The sequence below is a fragment of the Monodelphis domestica genome, chromosome 5 (genome assembly GCF_027887165.1).
Source record: "Monodelphis domestica isolate mMonDom1 chromosome 5, mMonDom1.pri, whole genome shotgun sequence".
Lineage (NCBI taxonomy): Eukaryota > Metazoa > Chordata > Mammalia > Didelphimorphia > Didelphidae > Monodelphis > Monodelphis domestica.
Genome location: NC_077231.1, coordinates 254578976 through 254606237, shown reverse-complemented (window position 1 = coordinate 254606237; position 27262 = coordinate 254578976). Strand labels below are relative to the sequence as shown.

The 27262-nt window shown below is 37.2% G+C and overlaps 1 protein-coding gene across 17 annotated transcripts in view; it reads left to right on the top strand.

Moving 5' to 3' along the window:
• Positions 1-27262, top strand: part of SVIL (supervillin) — a 281250-nt gene that overhangs the window by 180230 nt on the left and 73758 nt on the right. For 6 of the 17 annotated variants that reach the window (XM_056800916.1, XM_056800915.1, XM_056800913.1 and 3 more), the window contains 10 exons: positions 10206-10286; positions 12781-13701; positions 14076-14246; positions 15028-15062; positions 16121-16182; positions 16648-16787; positions 18377-18472; positions 20112-20355; positions 20789-21356; positions 23168-23378. In XM_056800916.1, the coding sequence (XP_056656894.1) occupies positions 10206-10286; positions 12781-13701; positions 14076-14246; positions 15028-15062; positions 16121-16182; positions 16648-16787; positions 18377-18472; positions 20112-20355; positions 20789-21356; positions 23168-23378 (2529 nt within the window). The remainder of the gene's footprint in view (positions 1-10205; positions 10287-12780; positions 13702-14075; positions 14247-15027; positions 15063-16120; positions 16183-16647; positions 16788-18376; positions 18473-20111; positions 20356-20788; positions 21357-23167; positions 23379-27262) is intronic. The other 11 variants (XM_056800923.1, XM_056800918.1, XM_056800917.1 and 8 more) reach the window with 5 other exon arrangements.

Below are 27262 nucleotides of genomic sequence, written 5' to 3'. Positions count from 1 at the left end.
CTTTTTTCCCTTCCTTTTCTACAATAGTAAAGTAAAAACTAGGGGCTTCTATAGAGAATACCATTCTCATATGGAAGATTTCTGGTTAGTTTTGGGGAACTATTGAATATTAGTTCTAGAAGGCTCTTTTGAGACAACTCTGAACCCTAAATTTCCAAGATAGGGAGGGTAGAACCCAGATGGGCAATTTCAGAAAAATTATTTTCAGAACTGAAGGTTGATGGAGTTTCTTTTCTCAAAAAAGTCCTTTTCCATCTTTTCTTCCCATGCTGTACTTACTTCTATCAATGTTATGATATATCCGTAATCCCACTTTACCATTTTTTCCTGTTTCTGGATATACATAAATCAAGTAACAAAGGGAAAAAATTAATAAAGAAAACTGTTCCCACTCCCTTCTTCCTCCAGGCAAGCTGAATATAACCACTTTTATTTCTCTCAGACCCTGTTAAAGTGTGATCTTCTATTGTCCTAGTTATAGGAAAGAATGCCAGGGAGCTGTGGCTAATTTTATGGTGTTTCCAGGTAACCCTGAATACTTGGACTATGACAAATTATGGCACACTACAACATCATAAACATTCTTTTGGCATCTCCTGAATATAGAATCCCACACACAGTTTCCACCACTCATACCTTACCTCCGTGTTTGTATGTTATGCATTTATCTTATGTTTGTTTATGTTGTATGTATATCATATATATGTATAATTTTCTGTGTGTTTGCTTAGAAACAATGCCTGGAAAATGATAAATACTTAATAAATGCTTGTTACATGATTTGGAGCCTCTCTAGTAGGCACTGGGAGAGAAGAAGCAAATTTTAGATATGATCCCTACCCTTAAAAAATTTGCTAGTATAATAAATTACTATAAAGTATATACTTTATATAAAAAGTTAGTATAACCCTTGTCTTTCCTTTTACCTGTCAATTAAATAGGTCTAATATTATGATAATCCATCATGGTTCTCTAATATGATTTGAGCCAGATGACTGGAATAAGATTCCTCTTTAATGTCTTCAGCAAACATTTATTGAAGTAGGAAGCCCAAGAAAGAATGAATGTTCTTATTTAAAGATCAATTGCAAATTCTTTCATCATTTCTTAAGTGTCTCCCGTTTTTGTCTTTGTTTTTCTTAAAATGATGTCTTTGTTTTCTTGATTATATGAGCTGTGTTTGGACATTTATTCAGCCCTTTGTATTTCCCAAGTGCTTCCAAAGTCTTTGCCTTCCCCTTCGCATTCACCCTATCTCTAATAGAGACACTAAGTTACCTAAGTCCCAAGGAACATCTTCATTCCCAGAATGATTGCTATACATCCAGTAATTTGAGTATTTTCAAACAGATAACTATTGGGTCCCAAGTATTCTTGCCCATGTAAGCACAGTGGAGTGGTAGAACTTAATATCCCATCCCCTCCACTCCTAAATGTCCATCTGGTTCCATTCTGGTTCCATGGATGTTTGAGGTAGTTTCAGTAGCCCCTTAAGAGCTATCCTCATGGTCAAGATCTAAGCAAGGAGCATGGAAATCCAATTCATTTGAGGGAACATGAAACCTTAGAGTGACCTTAGAATGACCCAAGCCTTCTGGAAAGTCTTCAGAGTAAACATGACTGAGGTCTGGACTGCCACCACACCCACTCTCCTGCCCTCCAACAATCTTTGCTTTTGTCCACATATTTATTCCTTGACACACATCCTCTCCCATTCCCAATTCTAATCTTCCTGAAGGACTTAACACCAAGACAGAAAGGGCTTGATCAGACACAGAGATCACAAGGTAAAGCTGGAAGAAATCTGGATGATCTCATAACCCAAGTAGCCCCAAACATTCTCTGGTCCCCATTGGTTTCTGTTTCCACTCTTTTTGGTTAAGGACATCTTTTAAACTCAACAAAAACATAATAGATCATCTTCCCCTTGTTTCCCCCACTCTGTAATCAAGCATAAATTGTTCCATTATATTGACGCAAATGTACTTTGCCAGAGAGGGCAACATACTTTCACTTACATAGCCTGAATCTTATCTAATGTTGAACTGTTTGTTCACTTCCACTGAGTCACTGCCACTGACTTGTCCTTACATCCACCTCAGTTATATGTATCCTATACAGTAGTTTCCCTTTTGCTCATAGGTTGGGATGTGCACCTGGTATATAACTACTCCAAAAACCCCTGTCTCCAAAGCTCCAAAAGTGAAATCATATTTTAATGAAATGACATAAATATTCTTTCATCTGAATCTCAGAGGTGAATTTGGCCACCCCCTTAGTTGTTACACTCAAACTGTAGCCCTGGGGAAAAGCCTGACCAAGAATTTCCATTGCATACCCCAATTTTTAGGCGCCTTTGAATTAGCCAGATCAGTTCTGTATTTTGATTTACTATTTCTGGGAGCCAAGATATGCTTTTAATCAGCTTTCAAAAAGAAGCTTTTGGCTTTTCTACCAATGTAAACATTCAAAGATTGACCACTTTGGACTTTTCTCAGTGGGAGAAGGGTTGATTTTGACTTTGGGGGGAGAAAAATCTGGGACAGATTGCTTGATTGTGTGTGGTCCATTGAAAGAAAATAAAAGTTTGACATATTTTAATTTTTAAAACCAGCTAAGAAGATTCAACATATACTTCAAACATTTCCCAGGGTTTTTAACTGTGACAACTGCTTTTGCCCATTGTAATTAAAAAGCCAAAATTTTAATCTCAACAATAGAAGATCTTTTGACGGGTCCCAAGAAATCTTTTTCTGTCTAATGGCTATAAAAATGCCTCAAATGTTGTGTTTATGTGATGTCCAAGAAAATAGTGTGAGAAAATTTCCCTTTTTGAACCTTTAAAGTGTCCAGGGAAAACTAGTGTCATAGTTTAAGCAAATATATAGTAGAAGACTGAAAGCAGGATTGATTTAATCTTGAACCTATTAAACATGGGAGTTTATTTGAAAGTCAGTTGTGTGATCTAGAATTTCAAAATTATGTATAAATAAACAAGATGGACGAGATAATGACATTAATCTTTTTCTCTGAATTTCGATGCTTTTTAGAAACTAGATTACAACTCTACAGTATTTTAATCATGTAATTTAATTTAGTGCATTGGCTAAGGTTATCCTCTTTCCACACACCCTCCCCATTTTTGGTTGGTAATATAATGATCACAATAGGAGGGCCACATTCATAAACAATTGACAATTTATGAGTTGTGAACTTGGAAGGAAAAACCCTTCATACTGTAGGTCATTAACATAATTTTTCTGGAATGCCTAGGTAGATTTTCAAGGCTGCAAAATACATTACACAATTTGCAGTATCTCCTTTTCTGTGCAAAATGGAAGACAATAAAGCAGGTCAACCAACATGTTTTTCTTGATTCCTTAGTTCACCTTCAATATTTCCCAAGCAGTTTTCAAATGTACAGAGTTTAAAGGGACAGGTCATATAAAAATAGACCACTCTTTGCTTCATTCAGCCTATAATTTGTTTCTTATGAATTTTCCCATTTCCATTGACTCTTTTGGTTGTTTATGGGCCACTTTCTTAGAGCCAAAAATACTGTGGTCCCCCAAGGTTTGTTTACCCACCAAAGCAAGGACATGCTTGACTTACTTGATCCAAGACTTTTTGAGTTATGGATTTATCATTTCAAATCAAAACTCAATTTGTCATCAAGTATTTATTTAAATGCCTACTATGTGCCAGACAAAACTATAAAAAGGAAAACAGTGCTACTTCCAAGGACTTTACAGTATAGCCACATGCTTACAACTGAGATCAAGAAAGATCTCTTATTGAAGGTGCTCCTTGGACTGTGCCCCAAAGGTACAGAGATAAAAGGGAAGAGAGATTGCATCATATATGTGTGTGTGTGTGTATGTACATACACATATATATAGGTATAGAGGACAACCAATTCAATCAGAAATTGCTTTGTGGGCTCTCTGTGAATAGGGATTTACACAATCCAGAGATAAGGGTGTACGCCAAGTATTAAAGGCTTTCATTTTATTCCCTCCTAAGTCCAAGTCCAAAAACTGGTGGGATCCAGCTCTACTGCCACCTAGCCAAGCTGGAAACAGTGGAACTATACAGCTCCATAATCTCATGCTGCCCTTGGGTTTCTTGCAGAGAAGGAATAAATGAGACACCTCCCTTCATCCAGACACCTTCTTTTGCAGTTTGTACCAGCCCATAGATAATCCTTAGCACTCTGTTAGACCAAACCTTAGGAACTACTATTCCAAACCTCTACAGATTTTTTGGAACTGTTAACATCCAGTATAATCACAGGCTATTACAGAAATATGACTTTAAGCAATCCTAGTGTATCTGCAATTATTCTATGATTATGATCACACTGAATATTTATTTGCTGATAAAGTCTTGGCTGTATTTTCTCTGTACAATGGTAATTCATATTAAGTAGAAAATCTACTAGAGCCTGTTAGTTGTCCTTGAGGGAAATAACCATTTCTTTGTATCCCTAGGATCTAGCTCAATGCCTTGCACATAGTAGGTTTTTAATAAAAATAGGGGTGTTGAATTAAGTGTAAGAAATATGGCTTAATTGTGTGTTTTTCCTAAGCATCAAGTAGATCTGGTTCCAAATCAGCATTTTGAAATTTACTAGCTTGAGACACAGCCTGTCTGAGCCTTAACTTTCCCATCTCTAGAATACAAAGAATAAGTGAAATTTTAGAATGGCTTTTGTTGTCATTTTTGCAAACCTTAAAGCTTTATATAAATGTCAGCTGTGATTTTTATAATCATTTTCACCATTATCATAAACTTGCACAGCTAAATTAATTTCTGCATCGTGTCATTGACATGTCAAAACTCGATGAATATTCACTACTTCCATAGTTATTAGAATCATAGGGTATCAGAACAGAACAGTCCTTAAGGATCATCTAGTCCCAGCCTCTTCATTTCTAGATGAGGAAACTATAATCTAATAAGAGAAAGTCTGGCGCCTGGACTTGAAACTCAGCCTCCTGCCTCCCAATCAGTCCTGTATAGTGCCTTTTCCACTGACTCCTGAATACCCAACAAATAAATGCTTCTTACAATAATCCCTGAATCTGCTTCTAAGTTCTATGACCCTCCCGTTCCATATGTATGAGGAGTTAATAATAACCATCATGGTTAAATTGAGAGAACTTCTTCCCTTAGAGGAAAATCATCATGATAATAGCAGAAATTTATATAGCACTTTACCATTTACATACATTATCTCAGGGGTCTTGTAAGCATTAGTATTCTTGCTTTATAGGCAAGGAACCTGACACTCAGTTGTTGTGACTTGTCCCATCTCATATTGCTGATAGCCCAGCCTTGGTTTTCTGATGCAGTTTTCCTACTACCTAGCAGCAGCCTCCCCTGTGGTCGTATTGTTCTTTTTATACAAAGTCCTAAAGCACCAGGCAACATAAATATCTAATTTTGTTTTTCTCATGGTGACATGAAGCTATTTCATCTATTACCTTGACTTGATATTGCAAAAAGATTAGGAAGATTTATTCTCTTTTTTCTCCTAAGATGTGCTCTTGTTATATGGCCTATTTTAGATGTTGTGAACCAAACAGTAAAGGATTTAGCTGAAACCAATAAAATAAAGATGGAGGACTACAATTTCTGACAGTTATTGTGTGTGTGCATATAAAAATTTCTCTACATATGTGTGTATATAATATGTCTATATATATATATATATCATTCCTCTTATTTTTATGGTAAAGCTGTAATTCTGGAGTATATGTTGAAAATAATGGAAGATGACTCTTGATCAGTCAGATCATCTGTCAAATTTTCATTATGCTTTTGGTCAAAAGACCTTCTGGTTAGCAGGTGCTGAGAATGTTTGTATTACTCTCATTATTTAATGGAGGAATGTTAGAATAGAATTCCAGAATTTCAGACTTGGAAGTGACTTCCAAGGTCAATTAGTCTAGTTTGTATGTGAACAGAAATCCCCACAACAAAAATCACTAAAAAATAATTTTCCATTTTAAAATTTCCTATACTGATGAATTCCTTTTTTTTTAAACCCTTGCCTTCTATCTTAGAATCAATACTTTGTATTGGTTCCAAGGCAAAAGAATGGTAAGAGCTAGACAATTGGAATTAAGTGACTTACCCAGAGTCATAGCTAGGAAGTGTCTGAGGACATACTTGAACCTTGGATATTCTGTCTCTAGGTCTGGCTGTCAATCCACTGAGCCACCTACCTGCCTCAAATTGAATCCACTACCTTTTGGAGTAGTTTGGAGTAGTTGGAGTAGTTGATTCCTAGAGCTTGAAAGTTAACCCAGAACCAGGGTCTGAAATAAAGGGGTGGCTACAAAGTAATCTGGCAGTAGACAAATACCTTGTTTAACAAAAATTTAAACTACATTCTGCTGACCCACCTTAGGCTTTAATCATATTCTAGTATGCTTTAATCTATGCACATCTAGTAACAGCAGAAGTGTGGAATCTACTCCAATATTTCATTTGGAATATTATACATGGGGAACATCTCAGAGTAAATTAATGATATGGAAAGTGGTCTATGGCTCATTGCTTATTGTGGCTCATACACAGTACTTGAAGGAGCCTCTGGGTAAACATGACAGCAGTGTAGACCCAGGACTCTTCCTCTCCTCACCACCTACTAATATAGACTACCTCAAAAGGCCAAAAAAAAATTCATATGAATGAAGGAACGCTACAGTAGGGCGCAGCATTGAAGATACATGGAATTTGGGCATTTACACACTATAAGGGGGTGAAATAGCTTCCACCAAAACATGATCAACCCTCCCCCACCCCACTTACAGAGCCAGAGTCAGAACCAGTGTGCTAGAATCAGTGAGCAAGCGAGGGGCACCTCTATGTCCTTTGCAGCTGATTAAGACCTCCAAAGACCCCTGAGAACAGCTACACCTGAGATGTCTCCCCAACAAGCTGAAGAGCATAGACCTTGGGTGCCCACACGGAGATAGCTTAGAGAAAGGCAGTAAACATTAGAAGCTTCTGTGGCCTTAAGCAAAAACTGTGCTCCTTAGCTCCATACACAGAGCCTGCCCTCCTCACTCAGACTTCTGACTAGAAAGGGAAGGAAAAATCACCATGGTGATGGCAAACAATGCCTAGGAAAAACAACTTCCCAAAACCTAGAAAAACAAGAAGAAGGCATTGACCCTGGATAATTTTTATAGAGGAAAAATCCAGACTACAGAGGCATTAGCAGAAGAGGACAAACAAATAAATGTACCCAGACCTCCCCCCTCCCCAAAATGGAAATTGACCACAAACTCTTGAAGCATTTAAATCAGAGCTTATCAAAAAGATGGAAAGATTTTGGCAAGAAAAGTAGGGAATACTTCAAGAAGAAAATAACAGTTTAAAGGACAGGAACTCCCAATTGGAGAAACAGTTGGAAGCTACGAAAAGCAGGATAGACCATACTGAAAAGGAAAATCAAAAGATTATAGTGGAAAACCAGTCCTTAAAGACCAGAATTAGGCAATTGGAAGCCAATGATCTTGCAAAACAGCAAGAATTAATAAAGCAAAGTCAAAAGACTGACAAAATGGAAGAAAATATAAAATATCTCATTGACAAGATGATAGATCAGGAAAAATGGTCTCAAAGAGACAATTTGAGAATCATTGGTCTACCTGAAATCCCAGAAATAAACAGAAATCTTGACATCATACTACAAGAAATTATCCAAGAAAACTTCCCTGATGTTCTTGAACAAGAGGGCAAAATAGACATTGAAAGAGTTCATAGAACACCCTCTACACTAAATCCTCAAAAGACAATACCCACGAATGTAATTGCCAAATTCAAGAGCTTCCAAGCTAAGCAGAAAATTTTACAAGAAGCTAAAAAGAGACAATTCAGATATCAAGGAGGACCAATCAGGATTACACAAGATTTGGTAGCTTCCACACTAAAGGACCACAAGGCTTGGAACATGACATTCAGAAAGGCAAAAAGAATTGAGTCTTCAACCAAGGATCACTTACCCATCAAAACTGACTATATACTTCTAGATGAAAGTATGAGTATTCAATAAAATAAAAAAATTTCCAAGTATTTGTTAAGAAAAGACTAGAACTAAGTGGAAAGTTTGATGTCCAAACACAAATATCAAGAGAAACATAAAAAGGTTAATAAGAAAGAGAGGGGAATAGGGAAACTGTTTTTTATTTAAATTTTCTTTTTTTAAGGGCTTCAATGAGAACAAATTGTTTATATTAATATATGGAAAATGTTATTTGTAACTCTCAAAAATTATATTCACTATTAGAATAATTAGAAGAATCATTCACAGGTAGAGGTTGGGGTAATAAGTGGTATAAGATGATATGCAAAAAAGAAAAAGGGAGGGGGGAATAGAAGATGGCACCAAGAGAAACTTGAAGGAATAAGATAAATAGGATAATCTATATCACACAGAGGCACATGGGAAGGGGAGAGGAAAAATACTATTATAAGGAGAGGAAGAGATTGCTAATAGGTAATACTTAACCATTACTCTCAGTGAAATCAATTCTGAGAGGGAAGAGCATCTAGATCCATTAGGGTATCTAATTCTATATTACCCTACAGGATAAGTGAGAAGGGAAAACCAAGAGAGGCAGTGGGGTGGGGAGTACAAAAAGGGAGGGAAAGAGAGGGGGAAGGGGACTTAACAGACCCTAAAAAAAGGAGAGAACAAAAAGGAAGGGGGCAGAAAGAGAAGCAAAGTACTTGAAGGGCAGTCTACAGTCACTTGAACATATTTTGACCAGTTCTGAGAACAGTAATTATTAGTAAAAGTGTGGCCAATTCTGGTGGCTAGGACCTGCTGCCCATCCTTGATACTGTGACATTTGCAATTCATTCTCTCTCCCCCATCTCTCATTCACTGCCCTTGCAAGGTCTTTTTATCACCTTATCACAGAACCAACAAAAATCTGAGAGTTGGGAATTTATAAATGACCACGAAGATCTTTGAAAGGCCCTTTCCCTGATAGTAGTCATCCAGCCTTTGTTAAAAGACCTCTAGTAAAGGTGAAAGCTTTTTTGGATGTTTATAATCATTTACAACCTTTCCTTTCATCAAACCTAAATTTGCCTCTTTGCAATGTCCATCCATTGGTCTTAATTTTGCCCTGAAGAACCTGACAAAATAATAATGATCCTTCTTTGAAGATCCTATTTGAAAGAAAGTATGAATATGGTAGAAGTAACACTAACTGGGATATCGAATGACCTGAATTTTAGTCCTCATCTGCCTCTAATAACGTGATTTTCAGCAAATCACTTATTCTCCCTCCCAGCTTAAATTTACTCATCTGCAAAATAAAGAGGTTGGATTAAATGATTACTCTCCCAACACTAAAATTCCATGGTTCTAAAAAATCTCAAGAATGTGCCATAGCAGGGGACAGTTAGATGTTGGTTCAGTGAATTAAGAGCTACTCCTCTAGAGATAGGAGGTCTTGGGTTCAAATGTGGACACTTCCTTGCTATATGAGCTTGGGCAAGTCATTTAATCCCCATTGCCTAGCCTCTTCTGCCTTGGGAACCAATAATTAGTATTGATTCTAAGACAGAAGGTAAGGGTTTGAGGGAGGGGTATGTGTGTGTGTGTGTGTGTGTGTGTGTGTGTGTGTGTGTGTTTAAAGAATGTGCCATAGCAATGAAGATAATGAATTACTTTTTAGGTCTCTGTCAGTGCTTTTAATATTATTTTCACTTTCCAAGAATTTATCATACTTCTTTCACATGTGGTTTGATGTTTGCCTATTTAACTTGGCAAAATGAAGAATTCTAGGTTGCCATATATATTTATCTGTATCTAATATCTCTGTGTTCTAACCATAAGAATATTCAACATTACTTGCATTTTACTGAAATGACTTCAATAGAACAGATACTTAATGTTTGATAGTGAGCAGTGCCTCTAATAGAATCTTTTGAGGGTTCGTTAAACTATTAGCATGTTGGATGAAGACATTGGTGTCTCTAGACTCCTGTGTTAGCAAATAGGGTCTGACTGTTTCTGTTTCAGAAATCCCTAATGGCATAAATGCAAATCAATTAGGAATTTTCTTCTTTATAGAAATCTGTTTGTTTGTGGGAGGGAAGTTAAGTTTTTAGCCTGTGTTATTTTTTGAAATGCTAATAGAGAATGATCTGAAGTTTTGTTTTTTTGTATATGGTAGTCCAGGGAAACCCAAACATGAATGGTTTCTCCAGAAAGATTCCGAAGGAGACACACCTTCACTTATCAACTGGCCTTCCAGGTATCTTTCAGGTTGACACTGTGTGATTAGTTGTTGCTTCTGTTCTTTTCTCTTTGGGTTTTCACCCACCATTTAACATCAGTTCCTTGTCTTTCAATGTCTGTGCTCTAGAAAACTATTTTCAAGAAATGGTTACTCTAAATCATTTCATAAAAACCTGCCTGGTCCCTCCCAGTTTTCTGCCTACCACTTACTGCATTCATTTCTCTCCACCCTCGCTCACTTTTTGCTTTTTTAATTTCTGTTATTCCATTTTTTGTTCCTCCTCCTTCTAATACTTAATTGAGCTGTTGCGTGCTTGGTGAAGAACTAAACGGCATTTTTAATGGGTTTCCCCCCTCCTGATTGTTTTCCTTTGGGTTCTGGCTAACTTCCAATATGTTTCTCATCTTGTCTACCCCATCCTTAGCCTGTTTTCATTTCCTCTGCCATCCAAACTAACAGCTTGTTTTCAGTAGCCTTTTGAAATGGTAAATTCAGGGTGTGGTTTAAAAAACAGATTTTTAAACTCCACTATCTTTTCATTTTTAAGGTGGGGGAAGGAAAGAGTAAGAATGAATAAGGCCTTAGAAAGATAAAGTTCCCATATACCGAGTTCCAAACAGTCACTATGCTCTAGTCTGGTGACAGCATCCAAATTGTCCCTAATTAGAAGTACACATTCCACTGGGAAGTTTAAGCCCCATTGCAGCCATCTTTTGATTAACAAATGTTATGAATATGAAACCTCCAACACTGCCTATTTTCTAGGAGGAAATAATAGCTGACTGTGCTTATTTCCAAGGCTTTGGGGAATAAACAGCCTTTTGTGTGTGCCTTTGCTTTTTAAAAATGAACGGGGACATTGTAATCATGAGGATTTCACATCCTGTGTCAAAAAAAATTCACCACAGATGGGAAAAATCAGGTTATTTAGACAAAAATCTATTTTTTTAACATATGTTTTGCAATTGAAAGTTGCCCACTAATGTTGATCTGGGTGAACTCTTTCATTTGTTTTTAGAAATGGCTTTTCCCCTTGCCCTCCCCAATTCTTCATTTTAAAACATAGTGTCATGTAATAAGGTATATTCTGTACGCATTTGTGTGTATGTGTGTGTGTTCTGTTAATCCTGCTTTAATGTAGAGTTCTTCAACAAAGTGTAGACCTTGAAGTGATTTTAGTAACTTTCCAAATCTAATAATGTACAGTTCTAGGGCATCTAAATGGCTCGAGAAATTACAGGCATGCAACCTTTAGATTTTAAAATCTTTAGATTTTTTAAATAATGGGATAATCCAAAATGTTTTGCTTGTTTTGTTTGCCAAGTATTCTGCCATTATTTTCCTCACTTCTTAAAAGTGACAGTTGGATAAAGAATCACTACCTCTATTTTCTACCCTTCCCATAAGTATGTATACCAGTCTTGGAGCTGGCAGAGAGAACATCTAGTCAGACTCTTTACCCCTTCCCTTTTGCAGATGAGGAAACAGAGACCCAAAAAGGATAAAAATTACTGCCTAAGAGCATACAGCTACTTCATGGCACAACTGATAGCTCTGTTCAGCCAGTGCCAATATATAGCAATAGCCAAAATTTTTTTCATCATTTTCCCTGAGAGTTTTTTTTTTTGAGAGCTCATGCTTTTGTTATTTACCTCTCAGCAACAATTTTCTAGAGTTTTATTTCAGGATGGGGATATTGATCCCTCTATTCTAGAAATGATTAAAACTTTGGATGCATTGTTTGAAAAATATGAATAGTTGACTGGGGCAAAAGGTGTTCTCAAGAGAGGCAGTTAGGTAACTCAATGGAAGAGACAGAAAGATCCTGGGTTCAAATATGGCATCAGACATTTTGTAGCTGTGTGACTCTGGGCAAGTCACTTAACCCCCATTGCCTAGCCTTTACCACTCTTCTGCCTTGGAATCCATATACAGTATTGATTTCAAGGCAGAAGGTAAGGGTTTAAAAAAAAAAAGTTCCCAAGCATGTTTGGTTTTCCTCCCCTTGTTTACTTTATCCTGAAAACAATTCCAAGTTTTAGAATCATCTCCCAAAGGCTAATAAAGTAATCATAATTATTTGGTTTAATTGAAGTATGTATAGGTATCAAAATGTCTCTGATAGCCTACATTTGGATTATATTGATTGACATTAATTGATATTGATTGACAGTCTAAACTATGTATGTTGATGCACCCTGGTTTGTCGACCCTCACTTCTGAGTTTTTTGTTAAAAAAATTCAGAAGAAAAAAAAACTTTTCCTGGGTTATTGGAAATTTAAAAACATACCAGTGGAGTGGGGTACATAAGCTGGAAGTTAATAGGCTCCTTTGATTTCAGCACACCATGGGTTTTCCCCTTTAAACCTTCAAATTCAGAGAGCATAAAAGATTGGGTTGGTTCCCTTGGCCTTCACTGTCCACAGTTGATGCATGCTTCCTCCCTCTCCCCCATCCCCTTCCAGAATGATCATGCTTTACAGTTTTCAACCTTTTTCTTTCTTAAAGAGTAAAAGTTAGAGAGAAATTGGTGAAAGAGGAAAGTGCTCGCAGCAGCCCTGAATGTGCCTCAGACCCTTTAACTCAGAGGAGACACCAGCCAGCCTCAGTCCATTATATGTCCCTGCAGTCAGAAACATCTGCTTTTGACAGGGTGACCAGCAAGCCAGTCGTTTCCACCCGCCAGCCAATCCATGGCTACATTCAGCCAGCCAGTCATGCTCACACTGCGAGGCTTGTAGCCTCTGAAAAACTGGAGAGTTTCTCTGGAAGTGGCCAGGTGGAACCAACCACTTCCAACTTCACAAAATTTCCCAGACCTAGTACTCCAGAAGAGGAGGGAGAAAGGGATGAAAACCTTGAACTTCATATCTATGAATCTGATGCCAAAGAAGATACTACCGGGAGAGCAGAAGCCCTGGAGAAAAGCAGGAAAACCTACCTTGAGTCTCCTGAGCAGGTAAAGAACACTGAAGATCCTTCTGGGAGCAGCAACCAAAGGAGGCCAACAATTCACTCAGGCAAGCAGAGAGCCAATACCTCAGAACTATGGCAGAGCCACGAGAGCCAAGCCCAACCAGCTGAAGCCCAGTACCAGCCTCCTGAGAAAGTTGGAAGGAGTGAAACCGTCATGTATATTCAGAATAGACCTGCATCTGAGACGGCCCCATCCAAACACCCCAAGCAGGAGGTATCCACCATGAAACACAAACTCCTCACTCGCTCACTCTCAGATCACACAGGTGACCCGAAACCAAAGCCAGAAATCTTTAAAGGCATGGAAACTGATTCAAAGAAAGATCTGGAGTTTCAGCATGCAAGAGATGAGGCACTGCCTGGAGAAGTTGGCACAGTGGACACAAAGGTCTCTGTTGCCCAGCTCCGAAATGCCTTTCTGGAATCTGTCAGTGCCAACAAGAAATCTGAACTGTAGGTGATGTTTCAAAAATAATCCTAGTGTGTCACTTGCACGCTCTTGGCAGTTCCCCCTCCCCCACAATCTCAACATCTGTTGTGTCCTGCGTTGAAGCACATAGCTTAGCTCACAGACACTTATAGGGCAGACCATATAAGGAGATGACCCCAAACCTATTCTCTTGCTTCTGCTTGCTAATGGAACAAGTATAATATTGATCAGCTGGAATGTTTTTTGCCTTATTTCCATGCATGATAGAGGCATGCAGAGTGAATTAACAGTATCAGAGGATTGAGATGCTGAGATGCCTATGTCTGTACTTTTATTCTATTTCTCTTTCTTCCCATTTTCCTTATTCTGTGCACTTTCTGTCCCATGACTGTAAAAGTCAATCACGGGTTGAGCGGTCAACCACAGGGATTGATTCTCCTACTAAACCGGAACAGGAGAGAGGGTCCCGGAAGCCAAGACGGTATTTTTCTCCTGGAGAAAGTAGAAAAACTTCTGAGAGATTTAGGACTCAACCTATAACTTCAGCAGAACGAAAGGAGATGGATAGGTAGGCATGTGTGTATGTAGTTCTATTTGGGTACAGAGAAAATTAAGACCCATAATGGAAAAATTTTATAGTGATGGCCCCAACATCACTTAAGCAGAATTTTGGTGGTTGCTTCAAAATAACCAGTTAAACCAACAAAGCAAAATTTGACTGAAATTTGTTAGACTTGTTGAAAAAATTTTCTTTATGAAAGTTGGCCTTCGGATTGAATTACAACAGTTTTTCTTTTTAAAATAACAGGATCAATTATATAACTCTGACCTTGCAAATAGAATTGCAAAAAATTTGATAGTAATTCTTTTATGAAAACATCACCTCAAATAATCATACACAAATCTTGTGTCCCATTTAGTTTTAGAAGAAGAAAAAAGATGATATTCAAAGTAAAATATAACTCATTGTAGCTATTGCCATTCATTTCTGCAAATAATAAAGGGTTTTTTTTTGATGTACCTGAGTTTTTACTAATAAATTGATGTTATATCCTTAGTCCACTGTATAGAAATGGTAAGACTGGTCCCTAACTTAAATGTTAATCACCTTTTAAAAGATGTTCTTGGTCCTCATTTTCCTCCACAAATTCTGTTTGGCTGTCACTGCTTCCATGCACTGGGCTGTGTCAATCGTGACTATAAATGAGTTGTTCACAACCCCAAAATATTGGCAAAGTTATTTTCTGTATCAAAATATCAGTCTTTTTCTCCTGACCTTAAAAATGATGGTTCCTTTCTTTAACCCACTCCTGGCTAATTAATTTTCATTATTTACTTATTTTTCTTAGATCTACTTCAAATTCAGAAATGCCAACTGCTGAGGGTAAGAATATTTATACTCTTCCTCCTCCTCCATCTACTACCATATCTTCTTTTCAACATCTCTTTGATTGAACTTTAGATGAAAAAAGAATAGATGTCTTAAAATAAATAATATTTCTAACTATCACATGACAAAATAGGTACCTATCCATTTTCTTTATCAAATACATCATATTTCAACACAATGGAGAATTAAATGCTAGGCCTAGAATAATCTTGATTTTTTTCCCCCACTGGGTTCTTGGATACAGGCTTTCAGAAATGTTTTTAGTGAGCAAAAGAGAAAAAGTGATTTAAACCAAAAAAGCATATTTTTCTTTTGTTGATATCAATTAATATAAGAAAGAATGTTGACTAATGCATTTATTAATCCTTTCCAGAAAGCTTATGTATCTTTTTTCAATATAAGATTTTTACTAATGTATTCAATTTTTATATCACTTACATTTCCCAATGGATTTTTCCAAATCCCCTCCCATATAGTAGAGAATACAAAGGAGAAGGAAGAATATCCAGCAATATTAACCAACATAATAGAAAAAAAAAGTCATTGTCAATAATGTTCTCTACCCATAATTCACTACCTTTCTATAGATGTATAGATGTACAGGGCAGGTACCTGCTATTTTGGGGGGAGCTAGGTTTAGTCATAATCCCATAGTATTTTTTGTCATTTTTGTTCTTTCCTTTGAAGTCATTATGTATTTTTTCCTGATTCTGCTTCCTTCATTTTGCATCTGTTTATATGAATCTTCTTGGGTTTCTTAGTATTCATCATATCCACCATTTCTTAGACCACATTAATTCTCCATTACATTCATATACTACAACTTGTTTAACTATTCCCCAATCAATGAGCATCTATTTTGTTTCCAGTTCTTCCTAACCAAAAAGTGTTATAAATATTTTTGGTATCTATGGGAAAATGTGGACACCCTTAAAGCAAGTTGATAAATGCTGCTGGTTGTTATTTTTCCCCTATAAACTTGCTATTGTAGTTTTAAAAGAACTGTTTTAAGTAGAAATTTTATTTTATTTTTAATTCATTGTTCTTTGCAGATGAAGAAAAATTGGATGAACGCGCCAAGCTGAGTGTTGCTGCCAAAAGGCTCCTTTTCAGGGCAAGTATACAAGCTAAACCATCTTTCTAAAAATTCTAGTGCAGAGAGAGCCAGATGTTCACATTAGAGTAGGTGATCCAGGCCAACTAGCATCTACCCCAAGTATATATTCCCTTCTGCAACATTCAGCCTCTGTTTGAGTGCCTTTAATTGAAAGCTCTACTTAGCCTACTACTTCTTTCTACAGCTCACATCTATAGTTAATGCCAATGCATGCAAGGTTCTAAAAGCTATCCTGTCCTGTCCTGCCTCACATTCCAACCGTTCTCCTTGCAGAGTTTTCAGGGGCTATATTTTTGCTCCCTCTATGGTGCCAGTTTTCACAGCATGTGTGTGTGTCGCTGGTAATGAGAGCTACATCTCAAGAATGACACCTGGCAAACACCAGGGAGAAACCCAGCAGACATATTTTGCTAGAACCAGGCTTCTCCCCAGTCAGACATTCAAACATATTTCTAATCCTAGGAAATGGAAAAATCATTTGATGAAAAAAATATTCCAAAGCCACGTTCCAGAAATGCAGCCGTGGAGCGACGCCTGCGCCGTTTGCAGGACAGGTCTCACACACAGCCCATCACCACAGAGGAAGTGGTCATTGCAGCAACGTAAGTCTCACTCCTGTGTTGGACTTGGCTTAAGAACCTGTTTTAGAAATGAAGAGCCAGTGGGGGAGTTCACCAAGTGAGCATTTGTGGCTTGACTATGACTTTCTTCCCTCTAGTCCATGACTTTCTAAATATAGTCCTTCTTCTAAGGAGATTTAGAACCTAAAGTATTACCTAGCAAGAGCCCACTTGAGTAATGGAGATTAGAATTTGTTCTTATCTAGATCCAACTTGTACCTCAATGTGTAGAAAACTGACTTTGACTTCAATTCCATTTCCTTCCATCAATATTTTTTAATAGTTTACTACCAAATCTTCCTTTGCTAAATCCTTAACTTTAATATATTGTTACCTGAAAGTCCTGCCAAGCTTTTCCAGGCCCAACCAAGTGGGAAGAGCTTGGAAGGAGAGGCAAGTAATGAGTGACATATCCATTACTTAAGAATTGGTCTAACCAATTCCAGATATGCTCATCAGAAGGATGGCCACCATATGATGTCTGACTCCTTTTGACCACAACATCTCATGGGGACAGTTGATTAAGGGAGATGTGATTTGTTCCCATGATGAAAGAACAGATTCTGAAATTTTGAAATATTTTCTAATTTTATGTTTAGCCTTAATTTAACAACAACAATAATTCAAATTTGTTCAGGGAGTTACTTTTTCCCCTGAGAAAAGATTTTGGACTTTTTTGTTGTTGTTATTGTGAATTCTAGTGATTTCACCCAGCCCTACCTCCTACCCAAATAATTCTTGAAATTCATGGTATTGAAGCATGGAACACTTGGGTAACTAACTTTCATGTGTATAACTTTCAGTTATACACTTTCAGGTGTTATTTGTATTGTATTAAAGTCTATGAACTTTATAGTCATAAAGTGAGATAATCATAATGTCCCTATTTTCAGTAATTAAAATTATATGAGCTTGGACTATGATCCCTTTAAACTCTTAACAAGCTGCAGGTTGTGTTAAAAAATAACCCAGCATTAACTCTGAAAAGAAAAAAGTAAACTCAAGCACAAAAGATCAAGGTAGAGAATCAAGAAACATTTCTTTTTCTATTCCCATATCATATGGTTAATAGGGACAGTGACTAAATTAACAAAACATCACATTGATAGAAAACTCTTGGCCATGTTACAATCTGTTAATTCAGTGATACTTATTCAATCAATGATTGATATTAGTTGGTTCATGGACTTTAACCATCAGAATGCACACCCCTTCCATTCACATAGGGGCTGGGTTTTGCCTTTCTTTGGGTCATCACTTCTAGCAGCATACAGTAGGCACCTGGCACATAGGAAGGGCTTAATAGATGGCTTGTTGACCAATTGATTGAGGACCTTCATATAAATTGTTTGACCAATAAGCAGATTTTTTTTAGGTAAACTCCAAGGCTTAATCTTTAAGTCACTGTTTCTTTTCAATTTCTGCTGTAATTTTACGAAAGACCTCAGTGAATAACTTGGTAAAGCTATTTGTTTGTTTTATCTTTTCTCTGCATAAAATCATGCTTTCTTTAATGCTTCTCTTCTTCTCTCTCCTTGTGAATGTTCCATCTTTGGCAATTGCTTTTAAAGGGAACCTATCCCTGCTTCTCATTCTGTGACCAGCCACACTGTCATGGCAAGAATTCCTAATCCCACTGTAGTTAAGAGCCCTGTACAACCTACCAGGTACTGGAGAGAAACACCCGCATGTAGCATTGAATGCAAAGTGCTAGGGCAGCCCACATGGCTTTTAAACCTTGAATGTCTTTTGTAGTCTGACAAACAAGTCAGTGCAATGAATTGTTCTAGGAATGTGTGGCATTTTGTTTTGTCATAACGCAAGGGATTGATAACTTCATTTTGGCCTGCATGAGGAAGGTTGGTTAGTTTGCTTGTGTTAAATACTGGGCTTAGGACTATTCTAACTTCACTTACCATTTTTGTTCTTTATTCTGCTTAGTAATAAAGGGAGTTAACAGTCTTGCATGTTAAATAATAAAAAACAAAACTGGGAGCACCTCATTGGGTTTTTTGTTAATATTTTGTTTGAGATCTTGAATCCAAAAAGTAGCTAGTTGTTTCTTGGGTTGCTTGTACATTGATTGCTACATATTTCTAATTCATAACTTCTTGCAATATGAAAGAATAACTAATGATACTATCCATGGCGGGACAGGCAGATTTTACTCTTCTGACCTTTTTGCAATCTATTTTCCAGTATTTTCAGTTTTTGTAAATGTTTGAGCAGACACACGATATTAGAATATGGTACAAACCAGAGGACAATCAAAGAATGTGAAATGCTGATCCAGAAATGTGACTGGTAAAACCTGTACAGAATCAGAACTCTCTCTGGGAAGTGCTGACCCGCCAGTGAGAGCCATGGTAGATCAGAAAGACAACTGGTTTCACAATGCCCCCATTACTGGCACCAGCCTATATACTGCCCTGAGGTCTGGGGCACTTTAGGATTTTGTCCATGCCAGGTGGCACTAAATTATAGAGTGCAGAGATAATAACTGGTATGGGGGGGCAAACAACTTTGCACACACATTCCTGAATTCTGAACCCCCATCTTCAGGTAGAAAGTAGAATGCATTTGTCACCCCCTTAAAAGCTTTCTTTTAGCATTTTCTGGGAATTTCAGGTACACGTAAACTCTGAATAGCAACCAAAACCTAAAGGACAAATTGCTCTGAGGAAAGGTTGAAAATAATCTCTCCTTGGCCCATCCCAGCGAAAGTCCCAACCCCTGTGGCATGTAGACAAGGCTATAGATAGGAAGACAACAATGTTGTCCACTGAGTACAGTTTTCCCACTTTCACAAATACATCTCCTACTTGTTCCTAAATAAACTGGAGGAGGAAACATTAACTACAGACATGGATGTCTTCTGAGACGTTACCTTTAGCTTCATTTATTGCCAATGCTTTAAAATATGCAGATTTTCCCTATTGAACAAGAATGTGCATCCCAAACATCTCTTACCTTTTTTAAACAGTGAACCAGTTCTTTGTTTGTTTTAAGGACAAGCAATGTCATAACTCACTCATTGACTTCAATGCTGCTGTCTCACTGGGGCTGCCCCAGAGTTCTTTCTGAAGAAGTCAGCTCCCTCACTGTATCATTGGCTGTTCTACTTAGTTGCCAAATGACTGCATACAGTTTCCCCCACCCATTCTTTGTTTAAGAGTCCAGTAAGATCTTTAGAAACAATTTAACAGCACATTTTAAAACAATAATCGGGGAGCCTTAAACCATAAGCTATTGGGTGTGTTCGGGTTTTTTTCCCCTGATTCCAACCTGACTTTGTGTTACTTTCAGTTTGCAGGCATCGGCACACCAAAAAGCACTAGCTAGAGAACAGGCAAATGAGGCCAAAGACTCTGCTGAACAAGGTGAACCTGATTCCTCTACTCTGAGCTTAGCCGAGAAGCTGGCCTTGTTTAACAAATTGTCCCAGCCAGTCTCAAAAGCAATCTCTACCCGAAACAGAGTGGACGCTAGGCAGAGGAGGATGAATTCTCGGTATCAAACTCAGCCAGTCACACTTGGAGAAGTGGAACAGGTGTGTACATTCCAACTGATTTTAAGACTTATTGCCTCTTCCTGAAAGATAAAGGAGTTCAATGTTCTCTTTTAGGTATAGATTAGTGAGTTTCAGTGACCTACCTCTAAACTTCATTCACCTGTAAGCACTGCAATGACTTTATTTCAAGAAAAAAGACTTCCAGTTAGAGTTCCTTTTCCTTATTCTTTTCTTCAAAAACACTTTTGGAGAGAGTTTGATATTATAGAACAACAAAAGAATATCCTTTTTTTTGCCCCATTCTCTTTTTCTTTTTTAGAGACTTTATGTAACTTTTTTTTACCAATTTTTGACAATCTTTCCATTCCTCCAACAGGACTTTTGAAAGCCACCACTGAATGTATGTAGTCTTTTCCTCTGATATGAATCTGTGAGTTAGACTTATGAGTTCTATTTTTTTAATCAATCATAGGTTCAGAGTGGGAAACTCACTCCCTTCTTCCCTGCTATTAACACATCTGTGTCGACTGTGGCATCAACAGTGGCTCCAATGTACGCAGGGGATCTACGAGCCAAGCCATCAGTGGAAGAAAATGCAAGTGCTGCTGACTTTGGGCTCCAGTCACCTATAGAAAATGCAGAATTCCCAGTGAAGAGCATCCTAAAGTCACCAGTATGGCAACCTTCAGGGGAGGATATAGGAAGTAATAGAGGATTAAGGGAATTTGGGGAGATGGTGGAAGCTGAGAGAGTATTAGCTCCAGATGAGAGCGAGATGAAGAAGAACAGGTCCTTTGAGGAAGAAGGGATTTCCTGCCTCTTCCCAAATAAAACTGGAGAAAGAGACAACCAAAGAAAATATGCTCCAAGAAAAAGCAGCCTGGAGCAAACTGACCTCCCAGTGCCCAGTCATGAAGAGCTGTGGGAGTTTCCCACTTCCAAAAGCACCGGACAGGGAAAACAGGACCTGAAGGAAATACAGTACTTGGAAGAGAAGATGGATTTGGAAAGTGTCACAAAAAACAGGTTTTTGCTAAGAGGTAAAAGGATCATGTTCACCTCCTGGATTTTTGTTAACTTCTCGTTGTTCTTTTTTTGCCTGATTTGCTGCATTTGCTTCCCAAATCACACTAGTTCTCATAGCTAGCAGAGATTTGGAAAATCTCTATAACAGATGACAACTCAAAATTCTCCTCTTTACTCTGAGCATTTATGTTAAAAGCAAAACTTTGCCTTCTTATGCTTCTATGAGGTGTTACACTAATTTTAATCAGTATTTTATTTATATTGTCTTCCTGCTTATTCTATGAACTAGGAGCCAGACCTTTTATCTCTTTTTATTTTTAAAGGTGATTATTTTTATTTTTTTAATAAAATACCGATTCACTGAATTTAGCCCATGCTTTCCCACTCAGATTGGCTTCCCCTCCACTGATTCTCCTCCCCTTATGAAATACTGTGAAACAATAAAGGCACATTTTCTTATTGTTGCTGATATTTGTTGTTAATTGGCACCATTTGTTGGCATCAGTTTCAAAGCTGAAAAGGAAATGTAAAAGTGTCCTTAGTTAACTTTACCTTCCTGAGTGCTCTGTGGGAGAATAGGATGAATTGTCAGGAAGTAATTTGCCATGCAGGACATGGTTTACTTGTGCTTTTCAAACTCGATGGGCTGCATATTTTCCTAGAGCTCCACATACATAGAGCTGACTGCTTGTCATAGTGGGTAGAATGCTGGGCTTAGAGTTCAAGTTCCCCTTCTGACATTTCCTAGCTAAACCATCTCAAACCAATCACTTTTCTCTTTAACTCTCTCTCTTTCTTTCTGTCTCTCTTTTTTTAAAACCCTTACCTTCCATCACAGAATCAATGTTGTGTATTAGTTTGAAGAGCAGACATAGCAGTAAGAGCTAGGCAATTGGGATTAAGTGACTTGCCAGGATCACACAGTGAGGAAGTGTCTGAGGCCAGATTTGAACCCAGGACTTCCTATCTCTGGTCCTGGCTCTCAATCCACTGAGCCATCTAGAAAACCCCACACCTTTGGCAGGTACCTCTTAAGACTGTTAGGTGAAAAGCTGGTACTGATTTTTTTCCTCTGGTAAAAAGAGTTTATTCCCAGGATGCCCAGCATCAGTGAAATCACAAGTCTGCACAAAAACAGAAACCTCTGATCTTAGATTTGTTTTGAGTGGCAAATGAGATCATGTATGGAAAGCCCTTTGCAAGCCTTTAACTTTCATGTCAATTTTTTTTTATTTTTATTGATTAATGAACAGAATATTTTCCCATAGTTACATGATTCATTTTCTTCTCCTCCCCTCCTCCCACCATCCTCCCAGAGTCAACGAGCAATTCTATGGGGTTTTATATGAATCATTGTTCAAAACTATTTCCATATCATTCATATTTGCAACAGTGTGCATAGCAATATTTTTAATACAGAGCCTATCCCCCATACTAAAGATCCTCTTTTCATCTCTTGGAATCCTGAGGGTATTTTTCCTATAGGAGAGCTTTCTGGTTTTTCTGCACACTCCCTCCTAACCACCCAGCAACTTGATATTTTTTCTGTTTTGTTCTTTCCCCACTCCCTCCAAGGATGTCAGCTTTTTGAAGTTTATAAAAGCAGAGACTTTCACATTGTTGTCTCTCAATGCCTCATACACAGTAGGAGTTTAATAACTACTTTTTGAATTAAATGATCAGTTCCCAAAGTTGACTGTGCAATCTCCCATGTGATGTCTGTGGCCTGAGTTTGCTACCCTTGATTGTTAGAGAGTTAATGGTTCTAAGAATGCAAGCCTGAAGATCTAAGTGCTAATGCTGCATTCTCTCTCTCAATGAGCAGAGTCTGCTGAGCCCACGTCCGAACTTCCTGGCACTCCAGCTACAAAAACCATTTCTCAGACCACAGCCCTGCTCTCCGGTAGAAGAGAGTCTTCAGAACAATCAGAGGAAAAACCCTCTAAGAATCCATGTAGGATGTTTGCTGGTGGAGAGAGCAAAATGACAGAGGATGCCCTCGATGCATCTAGCAAAACAATGTCGATCAAAGAAAGGTAACAATCTACTTCATTAGCCCGATTCCCCCAACAAGTATTATTAAAATTGTTATTGGAGCTATTGTTTAACTTAACTAATGAAATCACTTTTAAGATGTGGCGACATTAGCATGTTTTAGGGAGATGGGGTTATTCAGTGGTGAACCACATTTACCCAATGGCAGATCTAATAACCACATGTTGAGTGCCAGGCCTAGAAAGAGTCTGATGCAAAAAATTGGAGCACAGTTTTTTTTTTTTTTAAATAAGGATTCACTATGTTTGTGTGACTTGTGAAGCACTATTTATTTTAAATTTAAGTTTTTGCATATGTCAAAAAATGGGTCAGGTTCCCCAGCTTAGCACAGTGCTTGGCACATGGTAAGCGCTTAATAAATGTTGGCTGACTGTGCTTGAATGCTGGATTTGCTTGTTGCTTTTGCTTTCATTCTCTGGAAAGTCCGAGTGTGTAAAGGGGCAGTGAATATATGTTCTTACCGAGAATTACAGCAGTAGGATTAAACCTTTAGTTTTGTTTATTTTTAAGGCAAGTTGACTGAATGAGTTTCTATAATATACAGCATGAATTTATTTCCAGGCAACAGCTCACTCTGAAAGATTGCATTTGAGTGGCAAAGAGTGCTATATCCTCATTTTATTCAGAGGAATGAAATGGGATTGAGAAGGATGTCTTTAAAGGTGGCAGTTATCGAGAACAATGAGCTAAATATTTTCTGGATATATTTCCTTTTTTAACCTCCAGCTATAGCAGAATTAAACAGCAGAAGATTTAATAGTGATAAAAGTACTGCGGGAAAGAAGGTCAAGTTAATTTCACAGTGTGATTATCAGAAATACTTCAATCTTCAATTCCCATGGATCTGCCAGTCTGGACACTTGCTTATCACAGCCCACCATTCAGAATTTTTCATTGGTTCTGTCAATCATGTTGGTCTCTGTGCTTTCTTCTAGATAGATTTCAGATTGCACTGGTCTTATTTTTCAAAAGGCAGCAAAACCTCTTTCTAATGTTTCTTCATAAGTCCAAACTTTTTTCTTTGAATATTAGATACATGAGAAGACATGAAATAGAGGGAACTTTTTTATTTGATCTCCAAATAAAAGTATGTTAATTCAGACTCTTAATGGCTGAGAAGAATTCCTATTTCCTTAGCCAATCATTATATTATACAATCTAGAAATATCATAATATCCTACAATCTAGAAATGGAAAGTACCTTGGCAACTCATCTGATCCAATTCTTTATTTTATTTTATTTTCTTATTTAATTGATTAATTTAGAGTATTTTTCCATGATTACAAAAATCATGTTCTTTCCCTCTCTTCCTCCCAACCCCCTTCCCATAGCCAATGCAGAGTTCCACTGGTTTTACATGTATATAGGTCAAGACCTATTTCCATATTGTTGATATTTGCACAAGGGTGATCATTTAGGGTCTATAACCTGAATCATATCCCCATTGACCCATGTGATCAAGCAGTTGTTTTTCTTCTGTGTTTCTACTCCCACAGATCTTCCTCTGAATGTGGATAGTGTTCTTTCTCATAAGTCTTTCAGAATTTTCCTGTATCACTGCATTACCACTCATAGAGAAGTTCATTACATTCAATTGTACCACAGTGTATCAGTCTCTGTGTGTAAGGTTCTCCTGGTTCTGCTCCTTTCCCTCTGCATCAATTCCTGGAGGTCCTTCCAGTTCACATGGAATTCCTCCAGTTCATTATTCCCTTGAGCACAATAGTATTCCATCACCAACATATACCACAATTTATTCAGCCATTCCCCAATTGAAGGGCATCCCCTCATTTTCCAATTTTTGGCCACCACAAAAAGCATGGCTATGAATATTTTTGTACAAGTCTTTTTCCTTATTATCTCTTTGGGGTATAAACCCAGCAATGCCATGACTGGGTCAAAGGGTAGACAGTCTTTTATCACCCCTTTTTTTATCACATGTTAGTCAATCTGCTATGTGTGCGGTGGTACCTCAGAGTTGTTTTGATTTGCATTTCTCTGATTATAAGAGATTTAGAACATTTTTTCATGTGTTTATTGATACTTTTGATTTCTTTATCTGAAAATTACCTATTCATGTCCCTTGCCCATTTATTAATTGGGGAATGGCTTGATTTTTTGTACAATTGATTTAGCTCTTTATAAATTTGAGTAATTAGACCTTTTTCAGAGTTTTTTGTTGTGAAGATTTTTTCCCAATTTGTTGCTTCCCTTCTAATTTTGGTTGCACTGGTTTTGTTTGTACAAAACCTTTTTAATTTAATGTAATCAAAATTATTTTATTTCTTTTACATTTTGAATTCTTTTACATTTTGTAATTTTTTTCTAACTCTTGCTTGGTCTTAAAATCTTTCCTTTCCCAAAGATCTGACAGGTATACTATTCTGGGTTCACCTAATTTACTTATAGTTTCCTTCTTCATATTCAAGTCATTCAACCACTCTTCATTTATCTTGGTGTAGGGTGTTAGATGTTGATCTAAACCTAATCTCTCCCATACTGTTTCACAACTATCCCAGCAGTTTTTGTCAAATAGGGGATTTTTGTCCCAAAAGCTGGGATCTTTGGGTTGATCATATACTGTCTTGCTGAGGTCACTTAACCCTGATTATTCCATTGATCCACCCTTCTGTCTCTTAGCCAGTACCATATTGTTTTGATGACCACTGCTTTATAGTATAGTTTGAAGTTTGGTACTACTAAACCACCTTACTTCACATTTTTTTCAATATTTCCCTTGATATTCTTGACTTTGTTCTTCCAAAAAACTTTGTTATACTTTTTTTCTAATTCAGTAAAAAAAAATGTTTCTTGGTAGTTTAATGGTTATGGCACTAAATTAGTAAATTAGTTTGGGTATGATTGTCATTTTTATTATGTTAGCTCATCCTACCCATGAGCAATTAATGTTTTTCCAATTATTTAGATCTAGTTTTAATTGTGTGGATGGTGTTTTGTAGTTGTGTTTAAATAGTTCCTGTGTTTGCTTTGGCAGATAGATTCCTAAGTATTTTATGTTGTCTAGAGTGATTTTAAATTGAATTTCTCTTTCTAATTCTTACTGCTGAGATTTATGTGGTTTTATTTTGTAATCTGCAACTTTGCTAAACTTGTTGATTTTTTCCACTAGTTTTTTGGTGGATTCTCTGGGATTCTTTAAGTAGGCCATCACATTATCTGCAAAAAGTGATAGCTTAGTCTCCTCTTTACCTATTTTAATACCTTCAATTTCTTTTTCTTCTCTAATTGCTACTACTAGTGTTTCTAATACAATGTTAAATAATAGAGGTGATAATGGGCATCCTTGCTTCACTCCTGATCTTATTGGGAATGCTTCTAATTTATCCCCATTGCAGATGATACTTGATGATGGTTTTAGATATATACTATTTATTATTCTTAGGAAAGGCCCTTCTATTCCTATACTTTCTAGTTTTTTCAATAGGAATGAGTGTTGTGTTTTTTTTTTCCAAAGGCTTTTTCTGCATCTATTGAAATAATCATGTGATTTTTGTTGGTTTGTTTGTTGATATGGTCAATTATGTGGATGGTTTTCCTAATATTAAACCATTCTTGCATTCCTGGTATACATCCCACCTGATCATAATGAATAACACTCCTGATCACTTTCTGGAGTCTTTTTGCTAGTATTCTATTTAAAATTTTTGCATCTATGTTCATTAAGAAGATTGGTCTATAGTTTTCTTTCTCTGTTTTTGACCTGCCTGACTTTGGAATCAGTACCATATTTATGTCATAAAAGGAATTTGGTAAAACTCCTTCTTTGCTTATTATGTCAAATAGTTTGTATAGTATTGAGATTAGTTGTTCTTTGAATGTTTGATAGAATTCACTTGTGAATCC